At 36.8% G+C, this 23,615-nt stretch overlaps 5 protein-coding genes and 1 pseudogene across 6 annotated transcripts in view; 1 reads left to right on the forward strand and 5 right to left on the reverse strand.

Moving 5' to 3' along the window:
* LOC122079735 (protein GAMETE CELL DEFECTIVE 1, mitochondrial-like) overlaps positions 1–23,615 on the reverse strand; it is a gene marked incomplete at its 3' end in the record, with an annotated part of 25,280 nt that overhangs the window by 1,159 nt on the left and 506 nt on the right.
* Positions 3,822–6,527, reverse strand: LOC122079715 (ankyrin repeat-containing protein BDA1-like). The gene is made up of 2 exons (XM_042646408.1): positions 5,915–6,527; positions 3,822–5,040 (listed from the first exon to the last, which is right to left on the reverse strand). Exons 1-2 carry the CDS (start codon positions 6,473–6,475, stop codon positions 4,156–4,158), a joined length of 1,446 nt encoding a protein of 481 aa, XP_042502342.1. The 5' UTR covers positions 6,476–6,527; the 3' UTR covers positions 3,822–4,155.
* Positions 9,993–23,609, reverse strand: LOC122079724 (heparan-alpha-glucosaminide N-acetyltransferase-like). 2 transcript variants are annotated; one of them, XM_042646421.1, is made up of 4 exons: positions 23,464–23,609; positions 16,012–16,201; positions 12,903–13,669; positions 9,993–11,730 (listed from the first exon to the last, which is right to left on the reverse strand). In XM_042646421.1, exon 4 carries the CDS (start codon positions 11,512–11,514, stop codon positions 10,183–10,185), a length of 1,332 nt encoding a protein of 443 aa, XP_042502355.1. In that variant the 5' UTR covers positions 11,515–11,730; positions 12,903–13,669; positions 16,012–16,201; positions 23,464–23,609; the 3' UTR covers positions 9,993–10,182. The 2 variants fall into 2 exon arrangements, with proteins under 2 accessions (XP_042502355.1, XP_042502363.1); XM_042646429.1 differs by lacking the exons at positions 12,903–13,669; positions 16,012–16,201; positions 23,464–23,609 and adding an exon at positions 11,882–12,450.
* LOC122064207 (protein GAMETE CELL DEFECTIVE 1, mitochondrial-like) lies at positions 13,451–16,182 on the reverse strand. Its single transcript, XM_042627951.1, has 2 exons — positions 16,012–16,182; positions 13,451–13,669 (listed from the first exon to the last, which is right to left on the reverse strand). The coding sequence occupies exons 1-2, from the start codon at positions 16,180–16,182 to the stop codon at positions 13,451–13,453; spliced, it is 390 nt and encodes a 129-aa protein (XP_042483885.1).
* Positions 19,867–20,585, forward strand: LOC122064297 (annotated as a pseudogene).
* LOC122064377 lies at positions 21,000–23,579 on the reverse strand. Its single transcript, XM_042628114.1, has 3 exons — positions 23,464–23,579; positions 22,222–22,354; positions 21,000–21,932 (listed from the first exon to the last, which is right to left on the reverse strand). Exons 1-3 carry the CDS (start codon positions 23,577–23,579, stop codon positions 21,159–21,161), a joined length of 1,023 nt encoding a protein of 340 aa, XP_042484048.1. The 3' UTR covers positions 21,000–21,158.

Raw genomic sequence — 23,615 nt, forward strand, 5'->3', positions numbered from 1 at the left:
GGATTTTACATTTATGGGACAACTACAGACCTTGAATTCTTAGTACGATACCCTCAATTTAGTGTTTATGCATAATACATGTTATCAATAGCTTTTTTTAACAAATTCTTTATGCAAAAGTGTTTAAAAAAATGTTTCCTATCCATTTATGTGTGTATCTTTAGCGTATCTTAGTGTATCTCTGATACGATACGATACCTTTCGATACGTATTTTAATTTTGACTACCGATACGACGATCGATACCGATACTTTAATCCTTGATCACGAGGCTCAGAAAAATTTTGCCCAAAAATAATTGACTTAAAGTGTGTGCACACCACACCACACACATTGAAGTTCAACAAAGATGAATGGTCTACTATGGAGTCTACTTATTTATTTGTTATTTCCCAAAGAAAAGAAGGAAGGTATTTACCAGTTAAGGTCAGCTGGAAAAAGACAGGTTTTGCCCAAGTCAATTATTTCCTCTGCTATAGATGAATTTCAAATTATCACATTGGAAACTCAGAAATCATCCACCAGCAAGGTCTTTTATGTTTATGCCTATCACTGAAGAACTCAAGATGCCCATCAGCCTTGATGCCTATCCATGGATTTAGGGGATGGATTCGGTATCGGTATCCATGGATATTGGTCTAGATTGGATAGGATTAACGGATATTGGTCAGTTTTACCCTTGCTTTTTAAAAATATATTTTTTTTTATTCTTTTACCCCTATAACCATACGGATAATCAATTCGATTCAATCAAGAATTGAACATCGATCTCAACTAATACCAATATGATACGGCCACTACGATCAATACAAAACCAATATATCTCACTGCCAGTGATCCAATTCCAGCCGATCCTAATTGCCTACCTTTGAATTAGAATTGGGTCGGGCAGGTCTAGTGTGTCACCAAAGAGAAAAGAAGAAAACGGTTGTTGCTGGATTTACTATTTACTGATTTGGTTTATATTTAATAAATCTTTCATGAAAAAATGTGTCTTTCCTTCAATCATTTGATTCATGTGGCTAAGGATGTTCATGAGCCCTATACTTCTCATACGAATTAAACAAGTAAATGATAAATAAAATATGGGGAAAAGAATGCTTTTTGATGGCGCAGCTCTTACGTCAATATGAAAGCCAATGAAAAAGCACACATGGGCATAAATAGGGGGTGGGTTTGTAGGTTTTCGAGGGATGAGGGTGTCATTTCGCCACCATACGTGTTTGTGTGCAGGAGCAACATGACGAGAATTTTGTTTCCCCATAAAATATATGAGGAAGTATCATATCACTATAAGACTCTAACAATAAAAATAACGCTCAAAACCTTATTCCAACTTAATGAGATCGGTTATATGGAGATTCTAAACAAGGATGAGTGCGAGAATCCATGCAAAAAGATTGACGGGTTATGACTAATTATAATAAGTGCTGACTATCAACCTGACACACCATTACAAATCAGTCACACAGGCTTATATATCACTATAAGACTCCCTCTCATAAAAATGAGACAATACTCCTTAATCCTATATTTACATTATGACACTTGTCTAAAGGATTGGTAGATTTTAGCCTATGGGACCAACTGATGATCCTTGCAACGAAGAAGTTACTCCGCTTTGGATGGTCATTCGTGAAAAGGGCTATTTTATGTTAACATGGAGGCGCAATATTACTCCACACATAGTTTGTGAAAACATATTAAATCATCTTTTCATTTTTTTTTTTTTAATCATTATAAACTTGTTTTACCTTTTATTTCGAAAGATAAAAGAAAAGCTATAAATGGCTAATTTATTTATGGGAAAAGGTTGGGTATGCCGTTGATATCAAGTATGCTAGCACCCATTGTATCTATCTCTCTCTTCTCTTTTTCTGAAATGATCATCATATCCTTCCTGAATGATACTCCATCATGTTTTCCTATTGGTGCTATCCGCTAGCATACTTGATATCGGCGGCATACCTATCCTTCCTGAACTGAAGTTGAATGATATGTCTGATAATATATATGCATAAATGTTGTAGTTGTTTTGAACATTAGATGCATATATTCATGTAATAATTCTTCAATTTATGTGAGTATATTATAATGTTTTTTATCTCTTTTCTTTTTATTTTTAATTTACACATTTAAAAATTATACTGTCCGTTTTTCATTTTTTTCCGCTCTCTTTTTATACCCTTTTTTACCGTATCATTTGAAGTTTTTCACTGTTCAAAACCCATACCATTTGTTTATGTTATTATGTCATTCTTGCTTTTGCTAACTATAGTCCCACATCAAAGAGGTTGAAGAAAGTCATACTCACGCTCGGCTTGGTGGTTTGGGCATGTTCGTTTAAGAGCATTCTAAGATTTGGTTAGTAGATCAAATCCTCCCAAGTGCATTGATGCATGGTTTGCATCCTAGTTAATCCCCTTTTTTATCGTTTAAAACACGTTTTCTTTTATGCTTCCCAAAGATATGGGAAAAAAAATGGCAAACGACAAGCGTTCCTATCCTAAACACGTTTAAAATGAGTTTAAAATACAATTCTGGGTTTTTTTAAAAAAATTTCTTTTTTCCTTAAGACTTTTGACTTGTAAAACATAATGGCTATTTAACTGATAATATCTTTCTCTCTCGAATTTTGATCTACCTGATTTTTTCACCAACATGAAGCTAACTCAAATGACTACATTTTTCATGATAACACCTTCAACTAAAATTCAATGTACAAACCTCAAAATTGAGCTAGAAACTAATGCATTTGCTGAATTTTTTATTTTTTTTTTAATGATTACTCTCAACTCCAACTGAACATGCATAACTCCAGCCTTCATGAGTGGGTTAACTATTTCAACAACAATGAATAACATCATAGCCAAACCCCATTGCTAAACAAGACTTTGAATTTTTTTTTTTAATGAATTTAGAATTGATGTTAGATGATATGTCTTAGAACTTATAATGAATCATGGAATATATATATATATATGCATAATGTTAGATATTATAATTGTTTTGAACATTAGATGCAAGTATTTATCTAATAATCCTTTAATGTAAATATATTATCATTTTTTTTTTAAATCTACAAGTTTAAAATTCATACCTTCCTTTTCCATTTTTTACCAATCTCTGTTTTTTTTTAGACAGTCTTTTTACCATTGTCTGGCTCCAATTGTTGCCAAAAGGGTTACTCAGATCAGAAGCCTTGTTGAGCTGATTTCTTGTTTCTTTTATTGCTGATACAATGCATTATTTCCCCCCCCCCCTTTTACCCTAATTAGTGCATGTTGGAACATTCCATTTTGTGATTCTCTTCATGCTGCTAATATCAATTTCTTGATCCTTATTTTAATAGTGCACCTAGAATCCTTCAAATTAATGTGCCTGATGTCATGTTGAGGCTGATGCCTCATTCAAGCCTGGCTTGATGTGAACCCAACATTTATATTTGATTGGAGGAGTTTAAAAACTGTAAGACCAAGTTTTCCTTAAACCATGGTGAAGGAGAAATTCTTTCACCGGTGGCCATTATAGCATCGGATGGATACCAACAGATGCTAGGCTCTGTTTATTTCTAGTACTCCAACGTGAAAATGATTTTTCTGTCATCTCATATGTGATATCTTTTTGTTTGATCGCAGCACATTAATGTGTTCCTCTTAGTCCTCTATACTTCTTTCTCATAAAACTTTGGATGGGGAACCTAAAGGGATGACCATTTCGATGACTACTATGTATGACGTATCCCACTAATTAATAGGGAAGAAAGCCAAGTATATCGATTGCATTACTAGTAAATTATAGAAACGTAACCCTTAAACGATGTAGAAAATAATGGGAAAAACAATAACAAACAATCACACAATAAATTAAGATTTACATGGTTCGACTAGATTTGTCCATGCACCTCTCTCAAATATATAGCGAAACCTTAATACCAAAAGGTACAAAATTGCCCTAAGAAAGAAACTGCACTTTGGATAAAATTACGATGAAATACAAGACATCATATCCTAACATAAACAATTTCTAAGAAAAAGAAAAAAGAAGAAGAAGAAGCATTTTCAATAATAACCCATGTGGCATAGCATAGAGCATATATATATATATATATATATATATAGATACATGCAACACCAATCTATCTTCATTTCAAGCTTCAAACATTGGTGCAATTTCTCTTCATCCATGAATTGGAAGGTTGTATCACTCTCCTACTGAATCTGCCAAACAACTTCACTCCCAAGCGGATTGTAAACCTCACAACCAAGCGGATTGTGCCCCCCAACAGAAGAAAGCTCATTAACCCAATCCATAACACAATTAAAAGTGTAAAAAGGTTAAAGGATACACCATTGCCAGGGGAAGAATCAGAGGGTGCTCTAGAGGGTGTTGGGGGCCCTGGGGCAACACTCTTATCTTGGGGTTTTGATTTCAAGGTATTTATGGAAACTAGGTAACTAATTGCCATTGATGTAATTGCTATCCACATAATCACCATCAATACCCACACAAAAAATTTACGTTTCAAAGGCAATCCACTAATGAGCAAAAAGACTACACTCAAAGAAGCAATGAAACCCATTGTGTTTGAAACCAATAAGATGTTGTAATCACCAGAGTTGTTGGTAGCCATTATAGAAGTCCCTGCAGTGTGTTCTTGAGTGGTGTCTTGCCATAACCCACCTGGAGGGTTAATACCAGATTGGAAAGCCATTGTTGCAATTAAAGATGCCACCACCATTAAGGAGTTACGTTTCTTCCTCACCCAATCTTCCTTTTTCTTGGAATACTTCTCAGCAGTACTGTTCACTTCTGAGTTATTCAAAGGTTCAACTAAATTTGAACTTTGATCGTTTGTTGTGTTCTTCCTTAAGCCTCTACCATCTTTTTCTCTCATCGCTCCAGCTTGTTGAAGAGACTCTAAAATGTCCATATCTTTCAGATCTCTTGGACTTTGTGATAAAATATCCAAAGCTGTGAATCCATACGCGTTCAATGCATTCACCTTCAATTGGGTACTATTGAGCAAAAACTTCAAGATCTGTAGATTTCACAAATATTGAAAAGTTATGACCCAAAAATGCAAATAGTTAATAATGGCCAATATTTATTAAAACTCTCCTATTTTTCACTTTTTCTTTTATACTCCTCTGCTTTTTTGGACTTTTACATCTTTTTCTTCCCTCCTCCTTTTAAATATCCCTGATTACCTATCTTTTTCACTTGTACCTTATTAAACTTTTTTCAAATTTATTGGCTAAAAGATGACAATGTAGAAAGATGGCACACATGAAGGGCATGGTTCAAGAAGTTGGTATTGGATTTTCCAAATTAAGTGATCAATCCACATTGATATTGGTTGAGAACGATAAAGATCCAATAGTTTTATTATTTTTTTAAACCACATGTAGCAACTTCAATGCGGACTATAACATTGAGATCGATACCAATCCAAATTAAGATCGGGTGAGATTGATACCAATCCAATACCAATAAAAAAAAAATATATTACTAAACTCATGATTTTTATTTTTAAAGAAAAAAAAAAAAAAAAACCATTTTTTATCCCTTGTTGATAGTATGAGACAAATTAATAAATTAAATACATTTAACAGTATCTTGTGACTCAATACTTTGTGTAAACAAAAAAAAAAAAAAAAATATATATATATATATATATATATTAATATGAAAGCCAAGGAAGAGTTTGAGTTTCACCCAACAAAAGCAACATTTAAACCAAGTAATAATGGAAGAACAAGTCACTTGACTGTTTTCTTGGATTACTAAAAACATATTTTGAACCAATCAATCAATTTGAAAAAAGTGTAAAAGGATAGGTAATTTGGGTGTTTAAAAAAGAGCAGTCAAAAAAAAAAAAAAAAAAAAAAGGTTAAAAGGTAGGAGTTTCATACCTCTAATTGTTTGTTGAGGACTGCAAGATGCAGAAGTGTGTTGCCATCATCATCCTTCAAGTTCACAAACTCATCATCATTCACTGAATTCACCAACAACTTGAGAGCTTCAAAACTGTTGTGTTTGATGCAAAGATGTAAGATGGTTTCTCCTCTATCATCCCGAACCCAACAAGCTTCTGGTTTAGCACTAATTAACTCATTTAAGACTTGGATTCGGTCTTTCATAGCTGCTAGATGGAGAGGAGTTCTACCATCTCGATCACGAGTAAGGCAAACATTAGGGTTGATCGATAACAGAAGTTTAACAATTTCTACATCACCTTTTGCTGATGCCAAATGAAGAGGAGACCGTCTTTGAGAGTCGAATTCACCAGCCAATTCGGATTTACGACTCAGAATTTCTTTAGCAAAAGTAAGATGCCCAAGAATCGCTGCAATGTGTAATGGAGTCTCCACCGTAGCAACACTTCTGTCAAGCATAAGTGGATCTTCTTGAAGCAATTCCAGCAAGGAAATTGCATTTCCCTCCATTGCTGCTTCATAAAGCCTTCTCTCCATATTCTCTCTCTCTCTCTCTCTCTCTCTCTCTCTCAAGATTTTTACTCTTTGCCGAAATTGCTGATTACTGCCGTAGTAGTTCTATAATGAGTCGACCTGCACATGTATATATAAAATGAAGGAATCTTATCAATTGATTCAACATGATAAGTCAAAAGCCTGGGAAGAAAGTTCAAAATGACTTTTTCTCAAGAAAAAGTCAACAGTTTGTGTGAGACTTGAGAGATAAGGATTGGTGGGTCAAACAAAACGGCAAACAAATCCCACACGCGGATGCAATAGGACCAATGATGTGATGCCAAGCTCAAAAACGTTACGTTAAAGTAGAGGCAATTATTATCACTCTCTTATACTCACCTACTATTTTAATATTCCTGAGGAGTTCCGTATATTTTGAATTTCTTTGAATTTGAATCCGTACCTAATCTTCTACGTAAGCATTCAACACCTATCCCTTCATTTATGTTTTTTTTTTTTAAGAGTAGGGTTGTCAATTTTAAGCCCGCATCGGTAGGCCCAATCGAGCCCGACACATTTATGTCCCGACCTAGATCGACCAAATTAATAAATGTGTTATTCGGTGCAGCCACCTAGCTCGACGGTAGCTCGATCGGCCCAACACATTTATAAACCCGATTTGAACCCACTCCTTTAAGCCCGACCCCTTTAATAGTACTTACATTTTTTTTTTTTAATAATATTTGTATTTAGTCCTAAGGGTATGTGACATGTACAATGGAGATGGTGGTAATTGTTATATGAACATTTATATTTTTTATGCATAGTTTAATTGATTTGAACTTACTAAACTTGGATTATGTAGGCATAATTTAATTGATTTGAGTTTCGTGGGTTAAAGATCAAGTACTTTAGTAATTTAGTTACTTTGTGCATCTTTGGCTTAATTCATCTTAACTATAGGGTCTTTTTTCTTTACTATGCTCATCTTTGTCTCATTTTATTAGCAATCCTCTTTCAGCACATTTGAGAGACTAATTTTAAAGAGGAGTCATTTAAAGCCCGTTTAAAGTTAAATAGGTCTATAACCCGGTTAAGACCCGATTAAGGCCTGTTTATGGTAGCTTGATTAAGGCCCAACCGACCCAATTATTAATCGTACCATGTTCGTGCCAACTAAGCCCATTTAGCTAAATGGACGTTCACGTTGCAGCCTTAGAAATTGGCCGAGCTCAAATAGGCCAGACCGAGACTGGCCCGACTCGATTATTAATCGTACCATGTCCGTGCTAGCTAAGCCTATTTAGCTAAATGGACGTTCATGGTGCAGCCCTAGAAATTGGCCAAGCCCGACTGGTCCGATCGTGATCGGCCCAGCCGATCCTACCTCTTGACACCCTGACGACGGGGATCCAGGCCTTTTAGCCTGACTAGTCCGCGGGCCCATACTAACCCCACAATCGTATGGACCGGGTCATACCGGGGTTGAATGAGAACCATATAACTTTCAATGAAAGCAGCGAAAAACACTAAACACCCCCGTGTGAGTGACCCAAAGAAAATGAGAGGAGTCGAACTGAGTTTCTGTGTCTGAGCACAAAGGTCATACTACCTTTTATTTTATAAAAAAACAACAATGTTCCTGCTAAGAGGATGATGCTCCCATGGTGAAACTGAGCCTCTAAAGATGAAACTGACTACATTCTAACAGTCTGATAACAAAACTCAACCAGATATTTCTGGAATTCCCTTCTAAGAGGTTACTGTAATGTCCTGGGAAGGCGAATTCATCAGCAACATCTTCAAGGATGAATCCAAAAACTCTCCAAATTAATTATTTCTCCAAAATGCTCAAACAACCTAACTTTCAAAGTCGTTGAAGTGCCAAACATTTTGTCTCCCAGAATGCATGAAATAAATTAAGATAGATTTCTTCTTTCCGTCCTTAACTGCACCTAATTAAGCTTCCCAAACTTCTATGACATTATGTCTCTCTTCTCTATCCCCCTAGAAGATCTGTGAGCAAGGCCTTCCATTTCTCTTAACTTGTTAATTATCTCCTGCTCAACACCTTCAAAGGTGACCGCGGTTTGGACAATTAAAGCTTGCAAAGACATGAATGCATACCATGCACTACAGCTACATAAATCACCAAACATTTTAATCTATCTACACTTCTAAGGCTGTGTTTGGTAGTCATCAAGATAGACGTTTCTGGCGTTTTTTTCGTTCCATGGCAATAAAAAAAAAAAATGGAAATAAAGAGTTTGGTGTCAATTTGGTGTTTTCGGTTGTTTTGGAACGAAAAGGGAAAAATAAATGCTAAAAACGCAAAATGATAGAACGACAAAAACTTTGTTCCGTCATTTCGGTTTTGTTCAAAAAAAAAAAAAAAAGTGAACAACTAGGTAATCATCTCTGAAACAGGTTCACTGAACACTATTTTTTTTTGTTTTAAAATGATATTTTGACACAAAAACTGAAAATTTTATTTTTGATACAAATCGTCGTTTCTGGAACTAAATGACTACAAAACGCAGCCTAACAATATATGTTACTATACTTTTCAAATTTAAAATTTATTTTTATTTTTCAAATTTAAAATTTATTTTTATTTTTCAAATCAAAAGGATTGATTGGTGTCAATTTGGTGTTTTTGGCTTTTTTTTTCTAACGAAAAGAGAAAAATAAACGCTAAAAACGCAAAATGATGGAACAACAAAAACCTTGTTCCGTCATTTTGGTTTCGTTCCAAATACAACAAAAGCGAACAACTAGGATAATCGTTTCTGAAACAGGTTCACCGAACACCATATTTTTTGTTTTAAAACAGGGCATTTTGACACAATAACTGAAAATTTTGTTTTTTACATGAAACGTCGTTTCTAAAACTAAATGACTACAAAACGCAGCCTAACAATATTTGGTAATATACTTTGCAAATTTAAAATTTATTTTTATTTTAATATTTCAAATCAAAAGGATTCGATTGCTGATACAACCTCATCAGCGCCCCTCCCCCCCCTCCCATAGGAAACATTTCCACTAAAAATGAGAAAATGTTCCCTAAACCCCCCCCCAACCACCCAACCGATACTATTTTCTCAAATTACCGTTCATAAGACAAGGGAAAAAGGTTCTCTAAGCTGTTGGGCACTGTCTATTTCTCGTACTCCAACATGAGATGATTTTTCTATCCTCTCATATTTGATATCATTCTGTTCTATCGCACCTCATTAGTGTGCTCCTCTTTGTCCTCTATACTTTTTTCTCAGAGAACTTTCGGTGGAGAACCTAAAAGGATGGTGACCATTTCAATGACTGCTATATATGATGTATCCCACTAATTAATAGGGAAGAAAGCTTTAGTATATCAATTGCATTACTATCTATAATCCTTTCTAAGATGATGATACTCCCAAATTATATGAATAGAGAGACGAAGATAATTAATTAAGAGAAGAAAGCAGGAATTAATTTGTTGTGAAGGCTTGTTAAAATATCATATTAAGAATATATTACAAGTACTGATACCAAATCTTTGGCAGCTAATGTAGATGGCTATAGATATAGCAACTTGTTCTTTTAGATGGGTACATTATAGAAATAGGGAGGAGAATGTAATATTTAGGAGACTTAAACTCGAGACCTCCTCGTAAATGTGGGCTTAGTACATACACCACAACCTCACCAACTACGCTAGCCAGTTTTTTATTTTTTAGGTATAGCAACTTCACGAAAGAGCCTAATCATGTTTTGATTCCGATCAATCTCAAAAAGTTATTTTGAGGATTTTCCCAATAGAATCCTTGCAGAAGAGTAGGCAATAAATTACAGCCTAAGAGAATGTAAATCATCAATGCATGCTTCCCCATCCACTCCAACCCTTTTGTTGGCCACCGATACCCGAACACATCAACCGGAGCATAAAACGCGATGAAGAGAACACCTGCGGCACTTGTTGTGTTACACATGTAGCTAAAACTGTAAAGATTCTTGTTACCATGAATTCCCAAACAATCTAAGACAATACCAATGACTAAAAGACTAACTGCAGGGATCGTCCAATTCAATATCCTTTCCTTGTGACCTCTAAAATGTACAATTACATGTCCATAATGTAGCCCTATCAAGCAAGTAACAATGGCCATAATGGAACCTAAGAGTCCTTCAGGATCAAATGGAGCTTGACACCATGGAGGAGCATCAGGAGGAAGAGGACCATATCTTGGCGATTTAACACTACATTGCTTAGTCCTTGCAAAGGTTGGTCTTATATACAAATGATTGATACCCAGGATCTTCCGATCAATCATTCCGACGGCATTGCAAGCAGGTCCGGTATCGCCTCTTACACCACACTTTACTAAGAATGTCTTTGTCACAGATGATGAAGAAGAAGAAGAAGAACCTCCACTTGGAATTTGATACTCCCAGTCTGGTACATATAAACCATATAACAAGCTTAGGTATATTACGGTAATCACAAAACCAGCAATCCAATGGAATTGATATTTCACCAACAATGACAATTCTGAGTCAACTTCTCTATCTCCCTTGAACCAAATCTCACATAGAGCTGTAAAAATATAAGCAATTGCAATTCTCTGCAAAGTACCCATAAATCTGATTCTTTTAAAATCAACACCATAAGTAAGATCATTGATGCCATGGAAGTAACCTCCTTGGAGTATAAGGCCTAGTATTATCAATTTCAGTGTCCTAAGTAGAGCCGCCTTAGTTGCTACACACTTATTTGGCAATCTTTTATACATTAATGCAATGGCAACTCCTACAATGAATAAGAAAAATGGAACAACAAAATCTGCAAGGTTTACACCGTTCCATGGTGAGTGACTAATCACCGGAAGGATTCCACCGAGGTGATCGACAAAAATCATCAACGCCACTGTGAATCCACGGAAAACATCAAGGGAAACAACACGTTGCGACTTCTTGAAAGCTCCTTCTCCTCCTCTGCCACTAGGTGTGAGTTTCTTCTTTGGACTGTCTTGTATTTCTATCTCCATGAATATGTTTTCCCTATTGGTGAAAGGATTCTTACTTGCTTGTTCTTCCATTCCTACCTAATATTTATTATGTAATAATCAACCAAGAATATTTCAAGAAAAGAGCATCTACTAAGACCAGATAATCTGTGGCCACCTCTTCTGCTGCCACTTCTCATTGTCAAGGAAAGCATGCCCAGATGTTCTTCTTTCATGTTTTCTCTTCATTGCAGAAATCTCCTTGAACCCTTATGATTCCTCCATCTCTTACTGGTAATAGGATGCAAACTGCATTAACAAAAGACTAATTAATCAAGAAAATATGAGATGTGGGATTCTTGCAAGACTCAGAACATATAAACTGCATTCTTTTTCTCTCCTTTTAAAAGAGGTGCATGGCATGATAGGGAAAGGAAGAGATAAGAGAAAATAGATTCACCTCATTGTCATGGTAGGAACTGGGTTGCCTTCACCATCCAAAAACAAAAAAGCAAAGGAAAGAGAATCTGAATTGGATTGACAAGGAAGAGAAAATATTGCAGGAAAATCAGGAACAAGGTTTGTGTTTTGTTTGACTCCATTCTAACGTGTAATCCATGGTTGTTTCAATCCTATAAGCCTTCTGGTACTTAGCTAAAGAAGTGGCTTAAAATGTGTCCACATAAATTTTCTGAGACCCTTTTTTGGGAGTAGTCTTAGTTGAGTCCATGCGGTTGTTTGTTACTTTTAATGGATTTGACCAAACTTTTGACTCAAACACATCCATCCATACACAACAGACCTTCATCTTCTGTTTTGTGTTTGGATAGAACTGATACAATGGACTATGACTCTAATACCATTAAATTGGAATATTTGATAAGGCCGGTGTTGAATGTTGATAGTACTATTTGGTAACTATTCTGTTCTCAATTCCTTGATTCTGATCGGAAGTGATTTTTTAGAGAAGAGTTTTCTATGGAGGAATGTGATTCCTACGTATATAGGCCAATGAAAATGCACGAGAAAGCATCCACAAAGATTCGTTCTCTCCCCCCCCCCCCCAACCCCACCCCACCCCACCCCACCCCACCTCACCTCAACCCATAAAAAACACACCTCTTTCCTTTTTTGGGGGTTTTGGTTGTAACCATCCCTATCCTTCTAGGCTTCCTTTCTTGGTCAACAACCTCCTACTCTTCCCAGGTGGTGACTTAAATGATAAGGAGCAAAACCAACCCTCCCCTCTTTCTATTTCTATTTAAAGGTTTGTTCGACCCACTTTTGACCATAGCAAGGCCCCTTGTGGCCACTTACTCTTTCCACTTGCTCGAATAACCAGCACGATTTTAGATATCAGAATCGGGACTAAAATTGGCCCCAGCCCGATACCAATCTGATTTGGATCGTGACCAGGGTGTATCAGGTCAATATCGGACTCATTTACCCTTGATTTTAATCAAAAAGTGATTTCCTTTTACCTTGGTTTGTACCAATCCACTGATACGGGATCACCCATGATAGATGGCGATACAATCTGGGCAATTATCCTGATACTGATCCGATCAACAGCAATATGTGGACAAGACGCATTTTTCCTTCTGCTGTGTTCCCTGTGAAAATAAGAAGTAGCCCATCCAATGGCTTTTGAGGCAGCCCTTATGGATCACTCCACACGCTTGGACTGGAAGCCATCCATGTTTGTTAGCACCAAACCTGTCAATGGATCTAGCAGGTTGCAAAATTTTGGGTATTAATGAATGTCATGCTCAAAATTCCCAAACATAACTGCTGTTTGAACAAGGATTCAAATAACATTAAATTAAATGTTGTAGCCAGGGGCACCTTCTGAGGAAGAGGCTGCGAGGGTAGAGCGATAAAGATGGTGGAAACACATCCTTGGCCATCTTTCGTTTGTACAATAGGGTATGAATAGATGTGGAAATGAAATAAACTCATGATGTAAGAAATAAAAGAATCTCGTCTCATCAACTTCATAACCCCATCTGTTTAAAGGGAGAAAAGTTCATCAAGGAAGGATCTTACGGCGGCGACGTACAGTTTCCCTCTTCACATACATTTTTTCCATTTCATTCAATGGTCGGCTAGATCCATCTGGTAAGCTCACAAATTTCCAACCACCTCCACCTCCTCGTTTCCCTCGTGGACCCAGTTTCTCAACAGTGAAGTTCCAGCCTTCGGAAGGGCGTCTCCTGCTGTATTTGTGGCATTTAACCTCCCCAGCCACCTGCAATAATCCCATGTTAAATTTTGTAATGGTTTCACAGAAGAAAGGACAAACTAGAAAAAATAAAATAAGATTCTTTAAAACGACTCTTTTTATATAAATATGGGCTTTAAGGCCATTAGTATGATGTATTTCACTCATCTACGTCAGCTACTACACCTTGAATTGTTGAGATTTCAATTAAAATGTTAATACTACTCACAAATTAATAACAACCAAATTCAATATACAGGTGACGATCCAAGCCAGGGAATTAGAACATCACCATTAACATGTGACCATACGAGAACTTGCATGTGCATGTGCATGTGTGCTACTACTACTAGTAGATGCATCAATAATTGATCAATAGATAAGCCAAGCCACTACTCAGTACTCTGTCATTCTGCAAGTTGTCTAGAACTTCCATACAGTATCAGAGATATCGATCCTGAGCAGTGGTATCAAAACAGAAAATTATCTTGGGGACAACAGAAACCAAGGGCAATAGCATCTCTCAAGAAAAAACAATGAAACTACTAGAAGGAATGTCAATAGCCGATATAATAGAGGAATTTGATTTACTAATCTGATAATGAATGATGCAATCCCAGGTTCCAAAACCCTTAAATTTGAATCCCTCTGGCCCCACAAGTGATAATACCAAGGCCTGATTTGGACTGATTTCTATTTCAATTTCAGACTGATTTCATGAAATAGTCAACAAATAGATTTTTTTCGTCAATAAAATTGAAATTGTCAAGGTGTTAGCAGAGAATTCAGGCTTGATGTCCAACTAATAACTCATAGCATGAAGCACGGTTGGGAATGAGATTCTAGGGCTCAGATCAACTACGGCAGCGAATCCTCTGCCCACAGATTCAGACCAATCGGATTTATCACAGGTGAGATCGATCACTTCTTTCTCAGTTCAGTTGTACTGCCAATGGGAAGGAATATGGAAGAACAATAGAATAAAAAAAATAATAAAATAAAAAGAATGGAAGAAAGAAGAAATAAGAGGAAGGACAGAGGAACCAAACCTGAGAAGGGTATCTCAGAACTGAATCTAGTAAGGAGAGGAGTGAAAGGCTGACATAACAGAACTTTAGCAGCACCAAAATCACTGGACCGAGTCCATCCAACCCCACAATCACTGGAATGAGTCATTAGTGGGATTAACCGGAAATCGTACCCCCAACACACAACAACTCCATACCTTATCCATTCAATCCACTAGATCTGTAGGTGGTGTACGGTGCTACTTATATACCAAGAGTAAAAAACACCTTATAGACTAGGATTCCTCAAGCCTAAAGAATTGCGTTTGTAACTTTCTAATTTCTGACTAACAAAATAGAATTAACTTAATCCCAAAGACACTAACCATGTATGAGACAATTTATAATAAAATAAAGAACAAATGCTCCCCATGTTACCCACTAATAACCCCACAAGTAATAATAAATAAAATTAGAAGTACACTATGATTTACAATAAGTGACTCAATATCCTGTGAAGCATAGCCTAGGCATCCAAATAGGCTCTTCATATGCTTCAGCATTACAGGGTATGCTTAGCTCCCTGTTCTTTGGTGTTAATTGTAGTATGGATTCCACAAGACAAAGGAAACTGCAACACAGTAAGGGATATTTAAAATGATTATGATTATATGATGCAGCTCTAACATAACCAATAGTCTGCTACTACACTTTTCTTATTCAATGATTTTTATTTCATGAATAAAGCACCGACTTTCCAAAATAAAATTTCAGTGGTTACTGATCAAAAAAAGTTCAATCTTTCCCTACTTTAATTACAGATTTTGCCCCTTTTTGTTTGCTAAAGGTATATGCAGCATATTGGATTTATTTATTTACATATGGGGCAAGATGGAAATCAGATCTAAAAACCCAGGAAAATCGAAAACCCCAGTTGTCCTGTACTTTTTTTTCTTTAAACTGGACCATAATGGTGCTCGCAATGATCATGGGTTCACAGAGGACCTAAAAGAAAATGCAAACTCCTCTCATGGGTTCACAGAGGACGTAAAAGAAAATGCAAACTCCTCTCAGAAGGATTACTATTCCACAATTAGGTGAGATATTGGTGGTATCAACTAACTACAAGCATCCAACTTCAGCAAATCAGCAATTCAATTATGAAAACCTGTTCCAGACGTATGTGAAATTGATGGTATCAACAAAAAATTTGGCCAAAAATGGCATCATGCACTTACATATTTTATAATAAACTTGAAGAGCAATCAATTTGTTAAAACTAAGTAAGTCAACCAGCTTCAGCAATTAAACTACAACCGACACTGATCACAGTAATGCACTCAGAGCACATTCAGAACTTACCTTTTTCTTATTGAAGTTCAACTTCTGCACAAATTCCTGATATAACATTTCATCTTCCTTCATAGATATCTCATAATGAACTTCATCGGGATCTTTGGCAGTGCCGTCCCAGCCCTCAGGCATGACCTTGAAATCAGGTTTGTAAGGAAGGGAAGCAACATGGAATTCCATATCATGGGATTTGAAGAACCTGAAAAAGAAGCATTAGTATCGAAAATATATATTTTCCCTGAAACTCTCTAATGAACAAGGCATAAATTGTTCAAAGAAAGAGAGAAAGTGTAAGCCCACTTGAATTGTGGATTAAGTTTTTATGGTGACAAACATCAGTGTTTGGTGGTAACTAAACAAGTGGACATAAATGGAATTAACATGTCTGTGGGACTAACCATGTAACTAGTTGATCAAAGACTTTCCCAGAAATACAGTCACTAGTGGCAAATGATATTGTTCCGAAAGCTCCTAAAACATGTTTATAGTGAATTAGGTTTTTATCTCACAGGTACTGTCATTAGTGGCAAATGACAATGTACTAGTCCAGATGATAAAAGCATGTTATTGATGAACATTCTGGTTGCTATATGACGTGTATAACAAACTATGTTCTGTCCAACTTTATGTGTGTATGTGTGGGCATGAGTGTTGATAAGTAGACATGCACTAATGTAGTAACGTGTCTCTTAGGTGATGTATAATCCTCATACCAGAAGTGAAGAAAGAGTTCATCAAGCATCTCAGAAGAGAGAGAGTTCGAGCAAGCAAGTCAAGACAACTCAAGCAAATTGAAGATGCTCAAGCAAGTCATGCCAAGGAAAATGAAGCACTTGATCACATCATACAAGCTTCAGCATGCCACAATTATTCAAGAAATGGATGAATGTCTACAACTTTGAAGGAACTACACGCATCGAAGGAGAAAACGATCAAGATCGAGCTTCACAAAACATAAAATTAGGGTTTACATTTCTTGAATCTTATGTAATCCTATGTAATGGTTTTAGCCAAACCCAAGTGCTAATGTTTTGCCTTTGCCAGCTGGATTGGGATCAAAGCATAGTTGTCAAGGCGGTTTGCCAACAAACTACCGCCTTAGTGCACCACATGTTGCCTTGGTGCAAGGCTCTGTTTTGACACTTATTTATGCCAACATTTACTTAAGATATTATTCATAAATAAGCAAATACCCCATATTTGGATCCCAATAAAAATAGTTTCAAAACCAAGTTCCAAAATGATAAGAAGTCAACCCCCTAGTCCACTAACATAAACTGAATTTTTTGTTATAGAGGCGATTTTCAACTTTCAAATGCTAGGTTTTTTTTCAATTCTGAAAATTTCATAAATCTTATAATGGTTAAACATTATCAAAAACCAAAAGTGTGGTAAAACATCTTTTGATGTGATATCCATAAATTATTTTCATTCAGGTGATTTTAAGGGCATTCACACATTAGAATAAGTTTGACCGGAACATAACTTTATCATTACAACTCAGATTTAAGTAATCTTGGACATTTTGGAAAGCTGGATATTTGCTCTACCTAATACAAACGTCTCATGTACAAATAAAATCATTTGACTAGTCAAACTCATTAGAGAACAAGAATATTTCTCTAAATGTTGATTTTTATGACTTGATGCGACTTAGGCTCCATTTGTTTCAGCATGGAAAATTTTCCCCGTAATATTTTACGGTAAAATCAGATTTTCCTTCGTTTGTTTTTTAGTTTGGAAAATTTTTATTTGGTAAAATTTTACAAGAGGGCTAACCTTTTCCAGAAAATTGGATGGAAATTTTACCCTGAAATTTGTCGGTAAAACACCTTGGAAAACCTATCAGGGAGACTCACTTCCTCATCTCCTCCTTCCCTCTTCCCCGCCGACCTGTAGCCTCTCCTCCGTCTCTCCTTCTCATCTCAGAGCAGATCGTGTTGACAAACAGCTCCAAGTTCCAGGCTTTCTAGCTGAAGATCTCTTTGTCAGTCAAGTCAGTCAAAGCCTCTTCAGAGGATATTCTACCTGAACCCTTCTCTCTCTCTCTTCGATCCTCGTGCCTGGCTAGTTCTTCTTCTACGCTCCTCATTCTCACACTCTGGTCAACAGGTATTTTGTCCTCCATTGGTTGTTGAAATCAGGATTTCATTGTCTATTTTTAGTTAATAATTTGACCTCTTAATGGATTTTGGTGACGATTCTGTTTCTTTTGTGATAGAATTGATTGATCATTCTATTCCCTTTCCCTTTTCTATCTCTATATGATCCGTTGGTTTTGGATTGCAATTATTATCCAATAACATACGTCATTGATTATGGAGAGTTGATAATTTACAACTTTGTTAGAGGAAGGTTGAGCCAAGGCCTACGCCCTTAGGCCTCAACCATGCCACGGTTTTTGGATCAGGCAAAACCCATAATGATCACCATGGATATCAAGGTGATATCCATGGCATTATAATTGCTTGGATGTGAGATTTCTCGTTTTTTATATATTGCAGAATAATTTGTTAAACATAGGAGCAATACAGTTTGATGGATTGGATTCTGAGAATCAAATCACTCCCTTATTCTGAAGCCTCAACCTCCCATTGATTTAGGTCTACAAATTTTGCCCCATGAAACCAAGGTGATGCCCTCTATTTTTGTCAGTTTTACTCAATTCCTAAAGGCTGCCTGAAATTTATCTAGTGTGGAATGCACTTCTCCTGTAAACCAATTAGGAGGCATTCAGTAGGAGGGTAGTGCTGGCATCACATACTGGATTAGTGTGGCTATTCCAGCAGAAGATAGAAGCTTGGAGTTCCACACTTTTTAAGTTCTTTTTGTTTTTATGGTCTAACAGATAAACATACCTTTTGCTTCTTACATGATCATGGGACACACATAATGATTTATATGTCTATTTCTCTCCTCAAATGCTTAAAGTTTTTAAAAAAATTATTTGTCTGCTGCCTCAAAGTTTTGATGCAGAATTTGAAATTCATAAATTAAGCATGAGCGTATGCTAGTGCATACTACTCTCTTAATCAAATTTGGCTATATGATTCTAATTAACAAAGTTATTGATCCAACTTTTCTTCAGATCTTCTACCAAAGAAAGAAAAAAAAAAAAAGTTTTTCTTTAGACCATTTACTAGATAAGGGAAACAATTAGTAGAGACCAGGAAATGGAGAGAAGCTTCTTCATTCATTTACCTAGGAAGACTAAACAGGTGGTTCCTTCTTTTTGGGAACCCAAGCAGTTCAAAAGTAGTGGGCCAATACAAATCTGGGAGAAAAAAGACCAAAAAGGAGGGGGGGGGGAGGAAGAAGAAGAAGACCAGAAAGCATCAACTGGTCTAAACATGTTGAATTTGAGTTAGTATCTCTTTGCAGTCTCTGGTTTGATTCCAGGTTTTTATCAAAACCAGACAAATTGAATCTAGAAAACTACTCATATTTGTACTTTATAGTTGATTAATTAAGAGGGTAAGATTGCCCCATTGGCATTATTGTGAGGACACCTTACAAATTAGATACAAGATGATTTTACCTTGTTTAAAACAGTACCTTGATATGGGATTTCATTCTAAGCATGGTTTTGAACCTCAGAATTGAGCTCCATAAATCCCAAGTTGCCTCGGACGATCTGTCCTGATTCTGGTAAAATTTTGAAGGAACTTAGGTAACAACACCAGGCATTAACTATTATGGATCTCATGTTGATTCAGCTAATCTGATCCCAAATTATAAAATCTTTGTTTCTAACCCAAATGAGGTGCCTTAAATGCCACTCGTGTTCCTAAATTGGTACTGTCATAGAAGATACTTTTGCTTATGAGCAACCTAACCTAACCTGCTAAGTAAATCCTGCAAAACATGAGGTCAGGGAAGCCTGGGTCAAGTTGTCAACTCGATGCCTCAAGGAAACTACAAAAAAAAGAACAGATCTTCTCCACCCATTCAGACAACGAGCCTGGAGTCTTCATTTCAAGTCTATGAAGGTGAGCATGCTCAAACCAAGGACAACCTCCTCGGAAAATTTGAGCTCACAGGGGATTCCTCCAGCTCCAAGAGGTGTCCCACAGATCAATGTCTGCCTTGACATTGATGCGAATGGAATTCTCAATGTGTCTGCCAAGGACAAGACTGCAGTCTGTAGGAGTGAAGAAAGCAGAGGACAAGTGAAGAAAAGAAGGTGGAGGCAAACAACTCGCTTGAGAACTACGCTTATTACATGAGGAATACAATCAGTGATGAGAAGATTGGTGGGAAATTGGAACCTTCTGATAAGAAGAACATTGAGAAGGCCATCAATGAGACAATTGAGTGGCTGGACTGAAACCAATTCGCTGAAGTGGAGGAGTTTGAAGACAAATTGAAGGAGTTGGATGGTCTCTGCAACCCAATCATTGAGACGATGTACCAGTGTGGTGGTGACATGCCTAGAGGAATGGGTGGTGGTTCTGGTATGCCTGGAGGTGGCTGTGGCAGGAGCAGCCAAAATGGGTCTGGTACAGGTGCAGGGCCTACGATTGAAGAGATTTTTTGAGGCAAGTTAGTTGAGTAAGTCCTATGGAAGTAGATGGTGCTCTGTTCTGAAATTTGGTTCTGCGGTCTATGATTGTGGGGTTGTGCAAAGGGGTTGGGGGAGAAGGTAGGGAAACAGTTCTGTTCCAATAAGTAACCAATTTTTCATCGTTTGGAACTTAAAGTTAGATATGTTTAGAGTTGGACTTGGGTTGTTCTGTTTGATATCAGATCCTAGAAGGATCTTCATATACCAAAGCACTTGGATCATTAACTTCTACATTTTTTCTTTTTAATCCTTACTTTTGGTGCTTAAGAAGCACATGTAAGTGTGTGCAGTCAAAAAAAAAAATGTCATATATTTGAATGAAATCTTAAGAATTGTCACGTATCAGCAGTATCTGAAGGGCATCAGTAGATCAGAACATAAAAAGTTTCTCACTTTTGATCAATAGACGTCCCATTTTAAGATCTTCCTTCACCAAACCTTTCAATATCAACACTCGTAAAACTGAACACCCTGGAATAATCCTCTTCTCAAAGCTAAGCCCTAGAAGTTGTGGATACGTGATGATAACCGACATTTCCCAACCCATTTTGTTAATAAAGAAATCCATATGCCTCGCTATCTTCTTCTCAGATCATTTTATAAACCAAGGGTACCTTCTAAATGCCATGAGCAGCTCATCCTCATAAAAACCCCACTTTCTGTAAGCCTCGAATTTCTGCTTCTGTGTCGATATGTTCACTGATGTTAACACATATAGAGCAATTACAAACAAGTATTTTGAAGGTTCGATACCCATTTTCTTAATCTCCTCAGCCATCTGTTTGAACCGATCATGTTCATGTGTCATCGTGCAGGGAAAGTAAGTTAGTAAACTCATGATTTTAGTCTCCGGTACACCATTTTCTCTCAAGATTGCAATATTTCGAGCCACATTCTCTATATCACAATTGATGAGACGAGATTCACGTTTTAGAACAATAACAACATTCTCCACAGTCCCAACTAAACTCTTGAAGAAATTGAACACAGGAATGATTTTGTTTTCTAAGCTATAGAAGGAAGGTCTTGGATATTTGGCGAGAATTTTGGCAATGTTAGCGTTCGAAACGCCAACCGAATGGAAGAATTGAAGTTTAGGGAGAAGGGTCTTTGTAGCACTGGCAATGAGCAATGATGGATACTTTCTTATGAGACTCGAAATCTGTGGTTTAGTGAATCCATGGCTTCTGAAGAGGGTAAGAACAGAGTCTAGTTTATCAGAGGATTCAAAAACAATCTTCTTGGATGCAGAGATGGCAGCTCCGGGTGAGAACCCACATGAGCTGATGAGGTAAGAGACCACGAAAGGGTTCTGATCTCCCAATTGGGACTCTTTTGAAGAGGAAACTAAACGTTCGGAAATGTACTAAAAGCGCAATTAGTTCTGTTTTCAAAATCAGCATTCAAAATCTTATTTTTACATCAATTTCAAGGTGTTCTTCCCATATAGTCGGATTGTCTGGAATCTTCAAATTTCGAATCTGATATCAATTTGTTTTCAGAACTATCAATCAGATTCTTAACCTTTTCCTCGTTTCAAAATCTATTTTGCTATGGGTTTGATTGCTGGTTTATCCCATTAAGAACTGAAAATCAATTGATTCTCTGTTCTGGAAACCCTAATTTTAGAACCCTTCATCAGTTCCGCATCATACCATCAGATATGAACTAGAAATTGGGGACTTCTTGTTCTCCTCCATAAAGCTACCCTTTAACCAGAGTGCTGACCCATTCTGATGATCTGATTCCTTGGTATCGGGTTTTCTCTTGAACCTGGTTTCTATAACCCTTCACTGCAATTCTGGTTTTCAAAAGTTTTTGAATTCCTAAGCCCTAGGTTATTCAGGAACCCATCAGATCGAGTACAAGCATATTAAAACAACTGTGCGTCTGTAGGCCATAACCTTGCTGGCGGCCTACATGATTTCCCATATGTCCTAAGTGTTTTCTCAGTACACCAAGTCTATTAGCACTTATCAATAACCCCATTTGTTTAGTTATGCAAGGCATTCTCAACTCTTAAGTGATTGTGCACCTCTCCATAATTACAGGTGGCATTAGTCCTTGCTTTGCTTCATTTCTCAACTCATTTTCTGTCTCGAATTTGTTTTAAGTAGTTATCTTTCAGACATTCTCTTGCTTGTTTTTCATCATGGATCTACACTCTTTCCCAAAGTTCTTGGCTTCGCAGGTAAATTGCTCATTCAGTTGGAAGCCATTAATTGCAAATATTGAGGCAGATGATTTGGCCAAGCAAGGAGTGGGTAGGTCAGGGTGGACATCCATGGATTCACAACCACAACTGGATATTTGGCTCTTATGCCACTAGTTTGGATTGAATCTTTGTGATTGTGTTCTCTCTCTTTTTCTATTATCAATGAAATTTTGTTGTTGCTTATCAACAGGAAGAAGAAAAAAAAAATCTACGTACCCCATTCACTAATTAGTTACAAAGTACAAAGCACACTGATAAATCCAATTCACTTTAAATCATTCATGCAAGAGAGCCACATTCATATCTTTTGAGTGTCATCTGAGTGTCATTCAACCAAGTAGCACACTTATCAGCAGTTTCAAATTTAAGAATACTACAAAGGCACTTTCGGAACTATTAAAAACACATTAAAGAAACCAGGTTCATCCATAGATTACTTACATTTTGTCTACTACACAATCACTTTCATGCTCCTAATAACATGTCATAAAAATAAGAGAAGGATATAAAAATTCCATCTATCAATCGTTTCCCACATGACTTCCAAGCATTATAAACGCAAATTCTCGATAAATCACAAAAAGCATAAACCAAATCCAAGTTATCAAATTTCAAGCAAATAAGCATTTATTCGTCGAGAATAACAGCAAACAAGTGAAAGATGGGATTTTTTATCACTTACTCAGGGCAAGCATCAAGCAAAAGCTCAACAGAATCATCCAACGGGTGACCAAGCTTTTTCTCCTCTTCCTCCTCAAGCTCCTTCAACCAGAGAATCGCATGGACCCTCTGCCTCATTATACGGTAATCCTTCGCCAATCTCTCAATAGTATA

This window comes from Macadamia integrifolia, chromosome 1, assembly GCF_013358625.1.
Source record: "Macadamia integrifolia cultivar HAES 741 chromosome 1, SCU_Mint_v3, whole genome shotgun sequence".
In the NCBI taxonomy this organism is placed as follows: domain Eukaryota; kingdom Viridiplantae; phylum Streptophyta; class Magnoliopsida; order Proteales; family Proteaceae; genus Macadamia; species Macadamia integrifolia.

Excerpts from the sequence above, each read along its gene's own strand:
- LOC122079715 (XM_042646408.1), bottom strand. The coding sequence starts at position 6,475 with ATGGAGAGAAGGCTTTATGAAGCAGCAATGGAGGGAAATGCAATTTCC. Across the intron at positions 5,041-5,914 it reads TCCTCAACAAACAATTAGAG|ATCTTGAAGTTTTTGCTCAA; the intron begins GTATGAAACTCC and ends TGAAATCTACAG.
- LOC122079724 (XM_042646421.1), bottom strand. The coding sequence starts at position 11,514 with ATGGAAGAACAAGCAAGTAAGAATCCTTTCACCAATAGGGAAAACATA.
- LOC122064207 (XM_042627951.1), bottom strand. The coding sequence starts at position 16,182 with ATGGAATTCCATGTTGCTTCCCTTCCTTACAAACCTGATTTCAAGGTC. Across the intron at positions 13,670-16,011 it reads TGAACTTCAATAAGAAAAAG|GTGGCTGGGGAGGTTAAATG; the intron begins GTAAGTTCTGAA and ends GGATTATTGCAG.
- LOC122064377 (XM_042628114.1), bottom strand. The coding sequence starts at position 23,579 with ATGAGGCAGAGGGTCCATGCGATTCTCTGGTTGAAGGAGCTTGAGGAG. Across the intron at positions 22,355-23,463 it reads TTGCTTGATGCTTGCCCTGA|GGTTATAGAAACCAGGTTCA; the intron begins GTAAGTGATAAA and ends ATTGCAGTGAAG. Across the intron at positions 21,933-22,221 it reads TTTCTAGTTCATATCTGATG|TACATTTCCGAACGTTTAGT; the intron begins GTATGATGCGGA and ends TTGCGCTTTTAG.